Source organism: Streptopelia decaocto, assembly GCF_964273445.1.
Source record: "Streptopelia decaocto genome assembly, chromosome: 4".
Taxonomy (NCBI): domain Eukaryota; kingdom Metazoa; phylum Chordata; class Aves; order Columbiformes; family Columbidae; genus Streptopelia; species Streptopelia decaocto.
The window spans coordinates 38,260,234-38,276,820 of record NC_138658.1 but is presented as its reverse complement, the minus strand read 5'-3'; the positions used below and the strand labels follow the sequence as shown (position 1 = coordinate 38,276,820).

At 35.9% G+C, this 16,587-nt stretch overlaps 1 protein-coding gene across 1 annotated transcript in view; it reads left to right on the top strand.

The window, feature by feature from the left end:
- The window catches only part of NEK1 (NIMA related kinase 1), a 46,780-nt gene that overhangs the window by 7,514 nt on the left and 22,679 nt on the right, over window positions 1-16,587 (top strand). Inside the window, exons 8-18 of the mRNA XM_082051861.1 lie at window positions 94-180; window positions 1,272-1,326; window positions 2,579-2,779; window positions 3,658-3,718; window positions 5,224-5,381; window positions 7,704-7,763; window positions 7,905-7,952; window positions 8,045-8,119; window positions 11,148-11,326; window positions 11,409-11,540; window positions 15,084-15,186. Coding sequence (XP_081907987.1) covers window positions 94-180; window positions 1,272-1,326; window positions 2,579-2,779; window positions 3,658-3,718; window positions 5,224-5,381; window positions 7,704-7,763; window positions 7,905-7,952; window positions 8,045-8,119; window positions 11,148-11,326; window positions 11,409-11,540; window positions 15,084-15,186 — 1,159 coding nt within the window. The remainder of the gene's footprint in view (window positions 1-93; window positions 181-1,271; window positions 1,327-2,578; window positions 2,780-3,657; window positions 3,719-5,223; window positions 5,382-7,703; window positions 7,764-7,904; window positions 7,953-8,044; window positions 8,120-11,147; window positions 11,327-11,408; window positions 11,541-15,083; window positions 15,187-16,587) is intronic.

Genomic DNA, 16,587 nt, shown 5'->3' with positions numbered 1-16,587 from the left:
TGACTTAATGTAAATTGCTTTGATCTAGGAAAACATCATGTGTGCGCTTCATGTGAGTTGACTAGTTAACACTCCTTCTTATTTTTTTCTTAGTACTGCTGAGTTGGCTCGCACTTGCATAGGAACACCGTACTATTTATCACCTGAAATATGTCAAAACAAACCTTACAACAATAAAAGGTACTAATAAACATTTTATTAAACATTTTTGGTAAGGAAAATAGAGTGAGCTCTTTAGAAATCTGAAGCTGTTCTATTCAGATGATGGTGAAGAGCCATTAGTTCTATCTCTTACCCAAGAAAGTATCGAGTCTGTACAAGTGGGACGTTAGCAGGTCTGTGCAGTACAAAGCAATGTGATGCAGAGATGATGTAGCTTAATGCTCTGAGTTCTTGATCTGGCTCTGTTCTTCATGAAGGCTCAGCTTTTGCTTATCTCCACACTAGTTCTACTGCCTGAATTTATCCACTATGAATGTGAAAGCATGATGAGAATGAAATCACAAACACAGTAATTGGGTTCTCTAAGCAGATGCATAGATAAGTGGCTCAGCTTGCTTCAGATAACAAAGTCATACAGATACTTTGCTTATATATTTGCTGTCCTGGCAGTAGGCTGTATCTGGTGACAGCATCCATCATGTCATTAACATGGTCACTCTCAACTTAGTCTTATGCCTCACTAAGCTGCTCCATCCATCGTTGTGGGTGTCTTTGTACTAATTCCAATTGGTTTCTTCAAAGATAAAAATTATTACAGTTCCTTGTCCTTTAATTTCTCCTATATGGGATTTATTATCAGATGGTATTCTAACCCAATTCTGCAGTCCTGTCATGAGTAAGGGTGAGGTAAGTCAAGGGTAAACAGAGTAAACTGGCTGTAAGAATTTTATTTGCTGAACTGGGTGGTGGGTTTTGTTTGGGTTTTTGTTTGTTTGATTCAAAGACCTCAGGTAAATGTATACGTTTAAAGAAGGAAAGCCTTTGTCCATATTTTGTCTAATTTCCCTGATTGGGGTGGTATAGATGAAAAGGTCTAAATAAAATCTGGAGCCAAAATAACCCCAGCTGGTTTTCAGGTTGGCCTGATTTTTGCTTGTTGAATTCTTTTTTTGTTTGGGTTGTTGTGTTTGAAAGGGTGGAAGATACAAGAGAGCTTGTACATACTCAAAATACAACCTTTTCCTTTTCAAAGATGGACTTCACAGATATAAGTTACATGGCCATGTTACACCTAGAACCAATTCTTAAGCATGTTCTCTTTGCTTTAGTGACATCTGGGCTCTTGGTTGTGTTCTCTATGAAATGTGCACACTTAAACATGCGGTGAGTAGCAACGTTTTGTTTCTTTAAAATCGTAGTGATTTCAAACAGGGATTTTTCCTGATGTTATGCAAATGTGTCTCACTTGATGAAAGACTTTGATGGTGACTGTTTAAAATTACCCTCAACATTTTCATCTCCTCTTCCTATACTGACCAACATTTTCCATCTGTTTTCTGTTCATTCCAACCTCTCCAGAAATCTTTGTACTGTATATTTTGTTTCAATGTCAGTTTCTAATGAAATGTGCTAGTTGAAAAAAAATATCAGGTGCTGTAGAAAACAATACTGCAAATAGTCTTCCTTTCTTTCCAAAAACTTGACCTTTTCATTGCAAGTCTGAATTTGGACTGTCGGCTTTTGTGCAGATGAATTAATGCATTTATGTTTAGAACAAAAATAGTTCTTAGAAAAAACTCCTGAGGTGAAAGAGTTGCCTTTTTGCGTGTGTGTGTTGTTTTGAAGAACACATCTTTATCATGTGTTTTCCAGTTAGGAGGGGAAAAGGAGGTCTTGTTTTGGTTGTAGTTTTTTATATGATTTTGTTTGTTTGTGTTTGTTTTTTAAAATAGCTATTTTTATTTAAAGAAAAAAAGATTAAAATATGAATATCAGAAAAAAAAAACACCAAGGAGTAAGGATTTCATTTCATTTCAAGCTTTTATAGTTTCTTATTGCTTGGTCTCTTCTGTGGCAGCAATGCCGACAATGTTGCCTGAGAATTGATAGCAATAGGTTGTTTTCTGTGAGCTGGGTGATATGTACTGTTTTCCTTTTATAGTACAAAGGAATTGAAACAGTGTGCTGTGTTTCCTGAGCTTAAGCTGAAGTCTAAACATTCCTTGGGATTTCACACTGTGCGAGTGTGAATACTTGACTTTGTTTCATTTGTAATGTGGCTTTGCTAAAAAGGGCAGAGGGCATGTGATGGTTGAAAGTGTGTGGGAGAGGAGATGAAGCAGATAATTATATAATTATTTTATCCTTAATTATATATCATTGTGAGTCTGGATCTGGAGTGAAATAATTAATTGTTAGCAAGGTTTGTATCTCTGTAGTATTAAATATCTCTATTATGAGGCAGCAGGTTATTTCAAACCGCTGATGTGAACTGTTGATGGCCTTGAAAATTTGTTTTGCTACGTTGAGGCAAGGGAAGGTGTGTTGGTTTTTGTTCTTCTCTTTATGTTTATATGCAGCCTCATATATGGACAGAGAGTAAGTAATAATAACTTTTCTTTCTTGCGTGATGTAGTTTGAAGCTGGTAACATGAAGAACTTGGTACTGAAGATAATCTCTGGACCTTTCCCTCCTGTTTCTATGCATTACTCCTATGATCTACGTAATCTGTTGTCACAGTTATTTAAAAGGAATCCTAGGAATAGACCATCAGTAAACTCCATATTGGAGAAAAATTTTATAGCCAAACGGGTTGAAAAATTTCTCACACCACAGGTATGGAGTTAGTTTTAATTCTAACTTTGCTAAAAACATCATAGAACTTTTCCTTTTCTTTTTTTGCAATGTCAATATACAACATGAGAAATTGGAGTAATGATATTTCCTAGAGCTTTTATAGAGATGCTTTCAATTGTGGAAGAAAAGGTTTTACTACAAACTGTAAAGAAAAATCTCAAATTACTTAAGTATTTGGTAGTTTCCACAAAGAAATTTAAGTTGACATTTTCAGAGCATTGTTTTGTGTGGTTTTCTACATAGTGAGGAATTATGAGTGAGATGTTGATTTGTTTACATATGTGTTTTTTCATAAAACGGTGCTGCCAATGACTTCAGCATCACTTCTTTATGACAATTTCTTCAAGCCATTTTTAATTGGAATTTGGAATGTCCTGAAAGTGTGTTCTTTGAAATATTGTGAAGTCACCTTTAAATGTATTGATATTTAAATGTATCATGTATATATGACCTAGAAGTTGCTCACTATTCAGTTTAGAATCTGTTGATAACGTTTGACATCTGTTCATGTCCTTTTACTATAAATCTAATCAAAAGAGATCAAGTTTAACAATTGAATAGTAGTACTAATACAAGATAAATAAATATAGGCAGAGAAAGGACATACAGGAAATTAATGCAAAAGGAGACCTCACTAAGTATAAAGAATTCTAGTGGATTCTAACTGGCAACTAAAGAAATTTCAGGAGAAAGCCATTTGTTTTGTATATAAAATAGACTTTCAACTCATAATAGTTAGGTGAAAGTCCCAATGAAAGGTAAGATTCAGAGATCTTTACAGATAAGTTTGTCTGAAAAGGAGTTCTTTCAAGCTTCAGACATAAGACTGTTGGCTAACTGTTCGACTTTTTGTTTAGCTTATTGCAGAAGAATTCAATCACAAAATCTTCCAGAAATTTGGACCACATCCTGCACCAGGTAAGTAAGTATGGAAAGTGCTTTTGCTTTCAGTTCTGGCAAGATGGTGTATAGAGCTTTGTTCTTTTATTGGTTTTGGTGTGTTCTTATACGTGATTGTAGAAGGGTCAGGAAAAAAAAAGAGGGAAGCAATTTTCCTGTCTCCCCCAGGGAGCTTGGATGTATGTAGGGTACAAATGATGCAAATACGAACTATGCTTCTGTAAGATTTTAGGTGTACTTTTTTTCTTTCTGAAATATGCTACGCTTCCAAAATTAAAGGAGACAGTGAAGACTACAAATACTGGAAATAATTTATATGTTGTTATTGTCTGTTTATTTTTTTTCACCTTACTAATGACAAATGGGTAATGAGAAATACCATTTATTGTAAAAATGTGGGAGGTTTTGGTAAAGATTCCAGGATTTAGTCCTGACTCTGGCCCAAAGCAGTAGAATTTCTACTACTGGTAGCAAATGAGGCTCCAGGGAGACCTTATTGTAGCCTTTCAGTACTTAAAAGGGGCCTATGAGAAAGATGGAGACGTGATTTTTAGCAGGGCCTGTTGTGACAGGACAAGGGGTAATGGTTTTAATCTAAGTAGGGGGAGATTCAGGCTAGACATGAGAAAGGAATTTCTTACAATGGGGGTGGTGAAACATGTTGCCCAGGGAGGTGGTAGATGCTCCGTCCCTGTAGACATTCAAGGCCAGGCTAAACGGGGCTCTGAGCAACCTGATTTAATTGCAGATGTCCCTGCTCATTGCAGGGAGGTTGGACTGGATGACCTTTGAAGGTCCCTTCCAACTCAAAGTATTCTATGTTCTATGAAATGAGATTGTGCTTCACTTTTAGATGTTCATATCTTAGTTCTTTTTCCTGCATTATTTTACCCTTTTTTCCTAGATTTTCTTACCCTTCTTTATTTTTCCTCGTAATTACTTGAAGCTATGGCACATGCTTTGATGTTTTGTCAGAATGTTGTGTGTTTCACTGATACGCTGCTATTCTGTAGTAAGAAAACCCTGCTAACACAGAATAAAATCCACAATATTGACATATTTTTGAGAACTCTACAGAGAAAGCAATATCCTTCAAGGCCCTTGAAGCTCTTCCAGGGCTCATCTTCTGATATGAGTGTTGCAGGTTGCTGTCCAGTGTCTTTAGTGGACAGAGGCCTGTCTCCCTATTCCATTAGAAAAACTTTTCTCTGTGTCTATGGGATATCCACTGAATAATAAAGCATGGCAGCTGAAATAAGCTTCAGTTCTGCAGTTTAGAGTGAAGTGTTGAGAGTGAAAAGCTCAGGGATTGTGTTCTGCTGTTTCTTACCAAGCATGAAATTTAGATGAGCTGTTTTAGACAACTGGGTATACTGTACTTATGCATCACCCCATGTGAATGAAATGTTAGCAGTTCATCTGTGTTCCTTCGGGTTTGCTGTTCCAACACCTTGGTAAAGGGAAATATGGTAAACTGGCCAGCTTGGATAGCTGTAAAACAATTTTTTTTTTTTTCCTTTTAGCTAAAAGACTGGCTCAAGAACAATTACTGACTTCAGTTGCACCAGCTCAGAAGATTACCAAACCTGCTGCAAAATATGGAGTGCCTTTAGCGATCAGGAAGTCTTGTGATGCACCTAAAAAGCCTAATGAAAAGAAGCCATTAGCTAAATCTAGGCAGGTAAGAAGCTAAGTTACTTAAATTGAACTGATTTGCTCATATTTACATGCTATGAAAATACTATGCATTCCTTTTCAAAATGTCTTCTATCTGGACACATGCATCTGCAGAGAAAGTAGTAGTAGTAGTAGTATAACTGCTTGGCTTGCTTTGTTATTGATTTTTGTTTGTTTAGTTGGTTTTAATATAATGATTTTTGGAGACTGCTACCTTAAGTTTGGGGTTTAATTCCACTGCTGAATTAGATGTGCTTTGCATGTTTTCAGTTCCTTTGTTAATGTTAACCACTCTTAGAAATATTGGAAGTCTGTCAGGATAATTGACACAATAAGAATCTTTACATCTTTCTTCCTTACTCAAAAATAATCTCAAAATTTCAAGACATAGAAAATTTCTTAGTCACTTTCTGAAGTGTTGTCAGCCAGAGGAAACTGTGCAATTGGAAAAGGAGTTTCCCAGACTTAATTCCATGAGCTAATGAGAAATAGCCTTCTGTATACCTTCATACTTTACTTTTGATCTTTCTGCCAGTCATCTTTTCTGTAGTCCTTATTATGTAAAACTTTTTTTTTTCTCCTTTTCCTTTTCTCTCTCTTTATTCCTTTAATTACTGCATGGCCAGGAGATGTTTATGATACAGCTAGTTTTGAGCTATATGCACACACCAAACAACTAGCAACCAAGAAGCTTCCGCTTCAGCAAGAGAAGTAATTCACATTTTGTTCTGAATGAGTAGTATTTTTATTGTTGTTGTGGATTTTGGAGGTGTTGGGTTTTTGTTTTTTTTTTTTTTTTTTTTTTTTCCCTTCTCCCCATGGCACTTTGGGGAATATGATACTGATATCTCTACCCATCTGTCAAATTTGATAGGTGGATAGAAAATTATCCCTGAGATGTAACTTATCCTTTAAGTTCAAAATTATCAGAGGTTTAGGGAAAAACTTATTGATCACACAAGTATTGATGCCTTGGGATACATACTTTTTCAAAGAGAGCAAGAAGAAGAGAGAGCACAGACTTGTTGTGTGGCCTTATGAGACCACGAGGTTTTTATGGTTTAAGGCTGCTGCTCTTTGTAATCATTGTCACCAGTCAACACCAATCCAACTTGCACTCAAAGTGGCAGAGTACATTGCTCTACATGTAAGGAGTCTGTAACGCTGCTATTTTAAGACATACTCTTTGTGTGGATTGTACCTGGTGATGAGGAATAAGATGTAAAATAGAAACAATGACTACAGTGTCATATACATTTTCTTCTCTTTGTTGTTGTTCCAGGGTAGTCTGAGCTTGCATCTCTCAACTGTTTTTTCAGAGGAGCATGCAGCAATCATCTGCTTTGTTTAGTGATATTACATTAACTCACTGTAGTTGAAGAACATTGACTTAAGTCTCTAAAGGCTTGTCTTCTGAAATACTTGATTTTAAAGTATTCATTTGATAGGTCTTTAGGTCATCATGAGAAAATACTATGAAGCTCTCTGTGTTCTAGCATGGTCAGAAAAATGTGCTTTAGAAGTAACCACTTCTTTAAGAAGGCTAGACTAAGCAGCATGGTTTATTATGTCTGGGTGTTTCTTTACCCTGTATTGAATAGTGGCTGTGCTCTTCTTTTCCATAGGTAGCAAGAGCCTTGGTTAGAGTTACTCAGGCTCAAGAACCTAAGGATAACTTACTAAATCTCTCCTCTGAATAAATGAGAAATCCAGGGACCCTCAAAGACTTCTAATAGGAACAGATTGTGATGCAGAATGATGCTGCCAGAGAAGAAAAATTAAGACAAACAGATTCAAAAGTTACTGCCTTCAACTTTCAAGACAGAGCTTGTAGTAGAAGATGAAGTAGTACATTTACCCCTAGATCCTAGCAGTGCTTTTCACTTAAAACCTCCTGAGTAATTACTTTAAACCTCATTTTGCATGCACTAAGTTGTGGGTTTAAGATTTTTTTTCTAATTAGAATTTTTCTCTCATTCTGGCATCATACTATCTAATTTGAAGTTTCACCTTTTATCTAGGCTTTTAAACTCCAATGAAGAAAATTAGTCCAGGAGAAGAAAGGAGGAAAATGTTTGAGGTATCATGAAATAATGTTATTTTTTCAAACTAAGCAAAAGTGAAGTACAGAGCAAGAATGACAAAACCTTCAAACCTTTCCTCCTTTTTTTCCAAACATTATGTAACAGTGACTTGAAAAAAAAAAATTGTTTTTTTTTAATCTTCTTGGACATACACCAGCAGTTGGAGCACTGGCCTATCTTGACAGAGACTTGGCAGAATAATGGCTCAGTAATAAATACCAAATTATATGCTTATTTTTCAGGAACTTTCAAAAAAGAAAAGATTAGAATTGCCTGAAAAAGAAAAACGCCAGAGAGATCAGGTAGACAAGATTCTTCAGACTTTCTTTTTCCACCCATATTAATTTTAATGAAATATCTTGTGGTGTGTTGTACATTGCATAAGAATACGGAGTAGTTCAATTTCTCAGTTACTAAACATGCTTAAACCTTGCACATTGCAGATCAGTTTACTGAAGGCGGATGAAATGAGAAGATTGGAAAAAGAAAGGGTAAAATATGTTTAAAATGTGTTAATAGTGAAGTTCAATTTTTACTTAGTGATTCCTTGAATTACGTTTTCCTGTATTGTTTTCTCCTTCAGATGGAACGAATAAACAGAGCCAGGGAACAAGGATGGAGGAATGTGCTTGGTTCAGGTGGAAGTGGTGATGTTAAGGTTGGCAGCAGATGCAGAAATGTGCTGTAGTCTGTTCCCCCTGACTTTGGTTATCTGGCGTGGTCTTCTCTTTTCAGAAAGATCTGTTCTTGGAGGTCAACTCTTGGGGCTGTCCGCTATTAATCTATGGATATTTTAAGTGAAACTCTATAACAGACTCTCTTCCCTGGCTTTTTGGAGAACATGTGCAATTTTCACTTTCCAACTTCCTAAATTTCTGAATTTCTTCTCTTTCTGCCAGTAATGGTTTTCATGCACCACTTTCTTTTTTCCACTCCTGCTTTTGCTACTTTTCTTATGCTTAATCTATGCATGAACAGCTGCTTTCACGTTCAAGTTTGTTCTTGAATTCCTTTGTTGAAATCTTTTACCAGGTTCTCATATTATGATACTGGACCTCTCCCCCAGTATTAAACACCTAGTTCTAAGCATTCTTTGTTATTTAGTAACATAAATGACAATGTTTATATATACTGATAAGTTGTTCAGGAGGGGGGTGAAAAATTCTGAGTAAATCTAATTATTTTTGTCTGAAAACAATAAACTCTTTAGCCATTCACTTCTTACATAATTTAGTTATATAATTTAATTCTATGACAGTTTCGTTTTGCCTGCTTGTATCTTATAGTTTCATGGAAACAACTGTTCTGGGAAGTAGTCTTGTGAAGTTATTTGAATATAAAGGTCTGGATACTCTCATCAGACAGAGCCAGTGCAGGGATTTAAGTATTGCTGTGATGTAAATCTATTTCACAGTAGAAAATGGATTAAACACAGCTATTTGTTGTGGTGTTAGTGAGACTTACAAAAATATTTGGCCTGAACATGTTCAGTAGTGTTTTTGTAAACAAGGTCTGACTGAGCTGTAGAGTCAAAATGAATAAGGTTTTATTTTCTGTTCCTTGTACAAGAATATGGGGAATAAACAAGCACTTGACAAGGTTTTCATGGCTACTTATTAAGTATATTATTTCAAAACAGACATAATCTTTGGATGTGTGTCACACATCATATAAGTAAAGCTTAAATATAAAAGCACACTTAAGCATACTAGATTTTTAAAACTTCATTTAATGGAAAAATCAAAAAACATAATTTGCTTGCTATGCCATGCCATGCTTCTCTCTCAGGATGAAACTGGCAGGCACCAATGCAAGCTTCCACACAACATGATGTATCAGCATTGTCATTTTTGGATCAGAGCTATATATATTTCTGAAAACAGTCATGTTTCTGGTTAGCTTTGAGAATTTTACTGCAAGGTCCTCAGGCACTGCAAATGTATGAAGTATTCTGTAGCTACAGCTGCATCATTATCAGTATCCTCAGTCATCTAGGGAAACGGGTTCAGTGACTGCATATATTTTTCACTAAGGATCACTAGTGCAAAATGTCATGGCAAACATGCTTTAAAATTCATTGAAATGTCTTCTCCAGATTGGATGGTTTAGTACAGATCTTACTGCATACTGCTAGGTTATCATCACTCCAGGTTTCCATATGCTGTTATAGTATTCTTAACTTCTTTATCATTTTCCTTTCTCCAAAATGAAAACAGTGTGTCCAGCAACTTCCTGACAATGCTGTCTAACTGCATTGTCTCATGAAAGCACAGTAGGCTCAGGCACTGCATGATTTTCTCCTCCTGTTGTCTTTTTGGGTTGGTTGCTGGTACCCGTTTCTGAGGGAAAGTGGGGAAAGAGGTGACAAGGATCTGGCTTTTGGATTTGTGGTTCTAGCAGGGGCTGTAACTGTTCTGCAGGTTATTGATGAGCACCTGCTTCACAGTATTTGCCTGGAGATTGATCATACTATTCCTTTAGATAATCCTTTTAAAAAACTGAGCTGTAATAACGATAGGTGAAACCTTGAATAGTGTCTAATGCAAGACTTGCATTCTATTTGTGGAAACTGGAGTCTTGTATAGTGAATTACTTCTATTCAGATGAACAGCATACCAGCATAAGTATTTGAGTGCCTGGATGAATCTTTCAGTGTTCTGTCATATGGATTATAGGAAGCTATTGATGGGTACTGAGCAACTGAAACTCAGAATGTGAGCAAAATTCCATCGCCAAATGTAATCTGTTCAAGAACTGCTAAGCAGGCAATCTTGAACCTGTCATATGTGCACTCACCTATTCAAATTTGTTAAAAATACGTAAGGCCACTCTGGAAGGAACATTTACACTATTCTTAAAACAAATCCCATAGATTCTCTACCATGGGCTACTTAACTGCTTCCCCAGGTGTAAAGGGAACATTTTTATGCATGTGCTGACAACCTTAACCTTGTTTTGCCAGTTTCACATCTTCTGCTTCCATCCTTGCCTGCTACTGTACACAGCTGCTTGCAACATATTTTTTTATTTTTATTTTCATATGAAGGTTCTGTAGGAACTCTAGTTCTTTGAGAATGACAGAGATAATTTGCATAAAGTAGTCACTTGTGGTAGATGTGCCCCTGATCTGAGCTTTAATAGTGAAGCATCTCAGTTCTAGTGATGAAGCAGAATTATAGGTTGGTAGCAAGAGGGATTCTTAGATCAATCTGCACTTAATGCCATTCAGCAACCTTAGAAGAGTGCTTAACTGTTTCTAGCTTCATGAAAAAAAAGGGTGTTTGGCTACCAATCACTTGTTAGTACTTTGGTTAGTACTTTGTCACTTCTAGCTTTTGTGTTAAAACTTTTATTTTTGCTGTGTGGAACATCTATCTCTAATTGCACTTCAATGGATGTGTTACTGATAACTTTCAAAATGTGTGACAGGTGTCTTGTGTATAACTAGCCTGGTATCAGAGGGAGGTAAAATGCTGTATTATTCTGAAGTCCTAACAGAAAAATAAGTTTTAAATATATTTATCTTGTAGTTCCTTAAGATTGGGGCATGCCAGGAATAAAACTAGGAGCAATTCAGAATTGTTGCAGGATATATTCAAGCTCTTATTCTGCTGAAGAGGTGAAAATTGGAAGGGCTTGTTAAAACCAGTATTTGAGATTTCCACCCTCTCCTTTCTGATTTTCAGGCACCATATTATGGCGGTGGAGGTGGTGTTGGCCCTTTTCCTGTGTCTTCCAGAGGACCATATGAACACTATCATGCTATTTTTGACCAGATGCAACAGCAGAAGGAGAACATTAGAGTAGCTGAAGAGAGGGAAGCCAGATTGAGGGCAAAAGTACAAGGCCGAGAAGTTTCTGAAAGGTACGGCTACCTTGCATTAGAAGTTGTGTGTGGTCTGCTTTAGATGAAAGTAATGAAAGTTACTGTACATATTTACCTACAGAGGAATTCCACCTGGAGTACGTCCAGGAGTTCCTAAGGGACCTGCAGGTCATCACCATTTACCTGATGCTGGTGCAATTAGGAAAAAAGTGAAAAGATTGAAGGAAGTGTCTAAACAAGGCAATGCAAACAGGTTGGACTACAATAATCCATAAATCTGTCCTTACATGTTAGATTCTGTTCTGTGTCTTGTTTCGTTTAGTAGTTTGACATGTCTCAAAATCACTCTTATCCATTGGTACTGTTCTGTCTGTTGGTGCGTTAGTCCCTCACAGACCACAGTTCTTTTAGAACCAATGGAAACCTTGGCTTCCCCAATAGTGGAAAAAAGTAGATTACTAACAACTGTTTAGTAAACTACATTTCAGCCAAAATTATTAACTTAATGAACTTGCAGATAATATTAAATTATGAGCCTCCTCCTTTGCTGTTTTCATAGTTCCACTTTTTGTGTTATGTGTTTAGATGCTTCCTTCTCCTGTCTTCTCATTCTGACTGCCTTCCCTACATCTAAGTGTTTGGCTCTCTAGCATAGGAGTGTGTCTAGAATGCTTACAGAATTGTTAGCTCCTGTTTATTGATCAGTGGAGAACTTCCAGAAGCTTTCCTCATCAAGATGTTATGATCGTGTGCAATTTCTTATTTGGTGACACTTATTCTTTTCAATTATTATAAACTGAGTGTTTTATATATAAAAGGATTGTAAACAAGTACTGATTTTTATTTTTTTTTTAACTATTTCACTCTTTCAGGTCACTTCTTCAAAACTTCTTTGCACTCCTTCAGACTTGTTAGTATTGCCCAAAGATTTGTGTCCACACTTTTGAGCAATAAATGGGAAAATATCTTTCTAGAAGTGTAGTATATGAGCATCACTAAGTAACTTTCCTAGAGGGACCAATTTTCTCAGGCATTATTTAAACTTCTGCAGATCCTGTGATGTATCCTATGGAGGAAGAAATAAATGGAGTTAATGTCAGGAAAAGAAAGAGGCCAAAGAAAATATTTGTTCTTCTAAACGAATTTTATTCAGTTTTATGTTTCAATGTATTAATAATATATTTTGCCTCTGTAGATTTTTTTTTTTTCCCCTATTTTAAAATTTGCAGCAATAACATAACACTGTTACAATTTTGCAAGCTACAAGATATATTTTATCTTTCTTACAGTAATTTGGGCTGTTATGAGCTAAATTCTTCCTGGTAGAACCCAGTACTGAAAGGTGTATTTTCCCAGCTGATGTAGATGCATATTTCTATCCTCCTCATGCTTGGCATGAAGAGCCACAATCCCCAGGTCTTGCCTAGATTAGGAAACACTGCCTCGCACATTGACAATATTAAATAATACTTGGCTACATCTGGGTAAAGTGTTTTAAATGTGTTAAAATTGAAAAGAACTGTAGTGGAGGACTGCAAATTATTAATAACATGGAGATAATGAAGAGAAACTGATTCAATATTTCTTAAATACATGAACTTGGAAGAACTCATTGAAAATACTATGTAGTAGTTTCAAAATATTTAGAGATTTTTATTCTATTTATAAACCGGAGTACCTTTAGCCATAAACTGAGATTCTCTTTCTTAGCATTTAAAATGTGGTAAGTATTTGTACTTCCTTAATAATCTCGAAGCTATTTTATTATCATAACTAGCCTAGCAGTGTTTCTCTTCTGCACTGTATTCTTTCAACTGGAGTTGAAATATAAAGGTAAGTGTTCAGGATGTTTAGCTCAAATGAAGCATTTAAATAGTCACAACTTTCTTAAACATAGGTAATTTAGAGCATAAATTAAAGAAGCTGAGAAATCCTTAAATTACAATGTTTTGGATTACACTACCAGAACTAACATAAAGCTAAGTATATTCAACATCAACAATCTTTAAAAATTGTCTCTTGACCAGAAATACAGCCAAGAAGAAATGTTTTATCAAAATGAGTCACTCAGCTTTAGAGTAGGCATAATTATTTTCATGAACTGTAATTGAAATAAGTTTTTTCTGTGAATTGGCTTCAGACAAATAGGTTTGTTTTGGTTGGTTTGTTTTGGCTTTTTTTTGTTTGTATGTTTGTTTGTTTGTTCTTTGGGGGTTTTTTGCTTGGGAAGCACCTCTCCTCCAACACTGTAAACTAAACTTCAGCTGTATGACACAGGTCTGGACAGATTTCACTGTCCACCAATTAAGTTCATATGTAATGAACTGTTACAGTAAAAATCTCCTAGTGGGTCAAATATCTGTATACAAAGATTATAAATTGTTTGGTGTTATCTACAGTGTTTGTTTTATTGTATCAAAGTAATTTTATCTCTGTCGTCCTCATAATGAATTGTAGCATATAGAAATATTTCATTTTCTTGTTGCTTGGGGGGGAGGAGAGGGGAGAGAAAAAACAAGTTGCAAAGATGTTGAAGTGTGCTAATTCATTTATTACTTACTAGCAATAGTTCCTATATTGCAAAATTGTTCTGTCTGTAACTGTCTCAGCTTGATGGGTTATTGCTATCAGCTTATTCCAAGTTCTGTTGCTGGACCCCCAATACTCCTCAGTCAACTGAGGGTAGGGGAACCTTGGCAAGTGGATTGCCTCATCATTCTGCCATTTGTTAGACTATCTTACACTATTTCTCAGTTGGGTGTTGTGTTTTGTTTCGTTTGCTTGTTTTAATAGAAAGCTTCCTCTGAGTCTACTTTTAAACAATTTGTCAGAAACTGGATCCTCTACTAAATTGTAGAATGGAAGAATTTTTAGGTTGGAAGAGACCGTCTAGATCATCAAGTCCAACCATAACTTAACTCTGGCACTAAACCCCAAGAGTTTCACCTACATGTCTCTTAAACACCTCCAGGAAGTGACTAAGGCACTTCCCTGGGCAGCCTGTTCCAGTGCTTCAAAACCCTTTCCATTAAGAAAGTTTTCTTACTATCCAATCTGAACCTTCTGTGGTGCAGCTTGAGGCCAATGATCATGTATATGTACTAGGAGACTTGCTAGATGCTCAGTTGGGGTAACTTGAACACAGCTACCTTGTCTACCCAAGCAGGTCTCTGATCTGGGGTGGACAATGTGAAAAAAATATCTTGCTCTGGCTAATTCTAAGGTAGGAAAATTCCTTCACAATCCATTTAAAAAAGAAAAAAAAAACCCAAAAGTTGTTGCCAGAACACTGAGAATACCAATTATCTAAGTGGTAGAAGCTATTACTCCAAGTGTAGGTCAGTCTTGAAAGACTGATGCAGTATTGACCTTCCTGAGTGGCTCACGTGATGAGTTCTTACTCATCTCTGAAGGGAAATGTTGAAGGAGTCCTCTTTTTCACAAATGACAACAATAATGAAACAAGCTGAGACATTTTCAGACATCAACACACTAAGATTGTGTTTTAACATTCATTTTTGTCTCGATGACCAGGATCTGGAAGGACAATGTAGTGGTTTGGTCTGGGTTTTTTTTTTTTAATTGTTCTTTTAACTTAGTTGAGCCTATTTTCTTCCACTTTATGGAAGTCTCACTTGTATTTTGGCTAATGTGAGGCGTATTTTTAAGATGCTTTGTTCCTATACAGTTACTTTTTTTTGTATGTGTCCTAGTTATAATAGAATAAATGCAGTGGGGGTTTTTTGAGTGTTATATTTTGGAGACTTTCATCTTGCGATGTGTTGCAATTACTCAGGCAAAAAGGATGGATAGCTGCAGATAGAGCAAAGCAAGTGGAAGAATTCTGGCAACGAAAGAGAGAAGCCATGGAAAACAAAGCTCGAGCTGAGGGACACATGGTATGGAATCTGGTCTTCCTATGTTATATTACTGTTTCAGCATGCTTTATGAATCTTTGAAGTAGCATCATTACCATGAAATGCTGGCCAAATATTTTCCTTAAGTATTAAAAAAAGGGGGTAGGTAAGTTTTTTGCATTCTGTTCTTGGTTTTATTAAAATCTAACAGAATTTTGCAATACACTTCTCATGACTATACATTTATTAATGAAGGAAAGTATATTTTTTTGCATGTGTCTAACTTGATACAGTGAATTTTGGAACATTCATTTACCTTTTTTCCTGTTCATAGCTTTAAAGATATGGTTAAAATTAAACTGTATGTATTATTCAGTAGCTTGCAACTAAAATGAAGTTTGGTTAAACTGATACAGCTAATGATCAGATACAGTAGTGTGTTTTACAAACACACATTCTGCTTACTGAGAAGGTATTATAAAGACATCTGTCTCTGTCAAGGTTGATGTTTCAAAACCCTTTACTCTATAGAGGTTAACTAGTGGACAGTGTCACAATATGTTCTTTGTGTTGTAGTTCTAAATTCAGTATTCCTTTAGGAAGTTTGTTTTGCAGTAAAGATATCTTTGAAATTACTTATTTGCACTAGGACTTTGTGTGTTGAACTATGTGTATTTGTGATGTGGAGGGTTTTGCTTTTTGAATGCTTCTCCACACTATTCGTATACAATCAAGTCACAAAATCACTGTCAGGTGCTGAAATTAAACTGACTGTGCTGGCACTGCAGTAAAACAAGACCAACTGCAGATTTACAGAAGCATCACCTGAGTTATAGCTGAATATCACATCATGATGTACAGCCAGGTCTTTGTTTCTGGGATTATTTCACTTACAGTTCACAGTAAGCAATTATTAGATACTTTGACTCACTGCTTTGGTGGTGAAGTATCCTTACATTAGTATATATGTTTTAAATGATAAATCTTCCACTTTAAAAATATGGTTCTGTTTTTTAAAACCTCCAAGACCAGTAAATAGTTTCGAAAAAAGTAAAAATTCTAGTTAAGACTGCTGCTTCTTAGACAAGTCCTTAGTAGTACCTGCTTCTGTTTTGTTCTTGACTTTGTTGTCATTAATGTAAATATGTGATATTGATTGATGCATGATACCCAACTATTCAGGTTAATGTTTCTCAGGTTTATCTAATGTATTCAACCAAGCCCGACTGTTTTAACTGGCTGCCATAATAAAACAGGGAGGTTACTTAACAGTTGTAAAAGTAACTTCCAGGTGTTTAGGACTTGTAACTCGAAGCCAAGGCTCCAATTTCATGTATTATTATTTACCTTTGACAGCAGAAGTTCTCAGCAGCATCCTTCTACTTGTGCAGGAAAATCATTTGACTAGCTGGCTGTAGTTCTTTCATAGGGACAAGACTATTG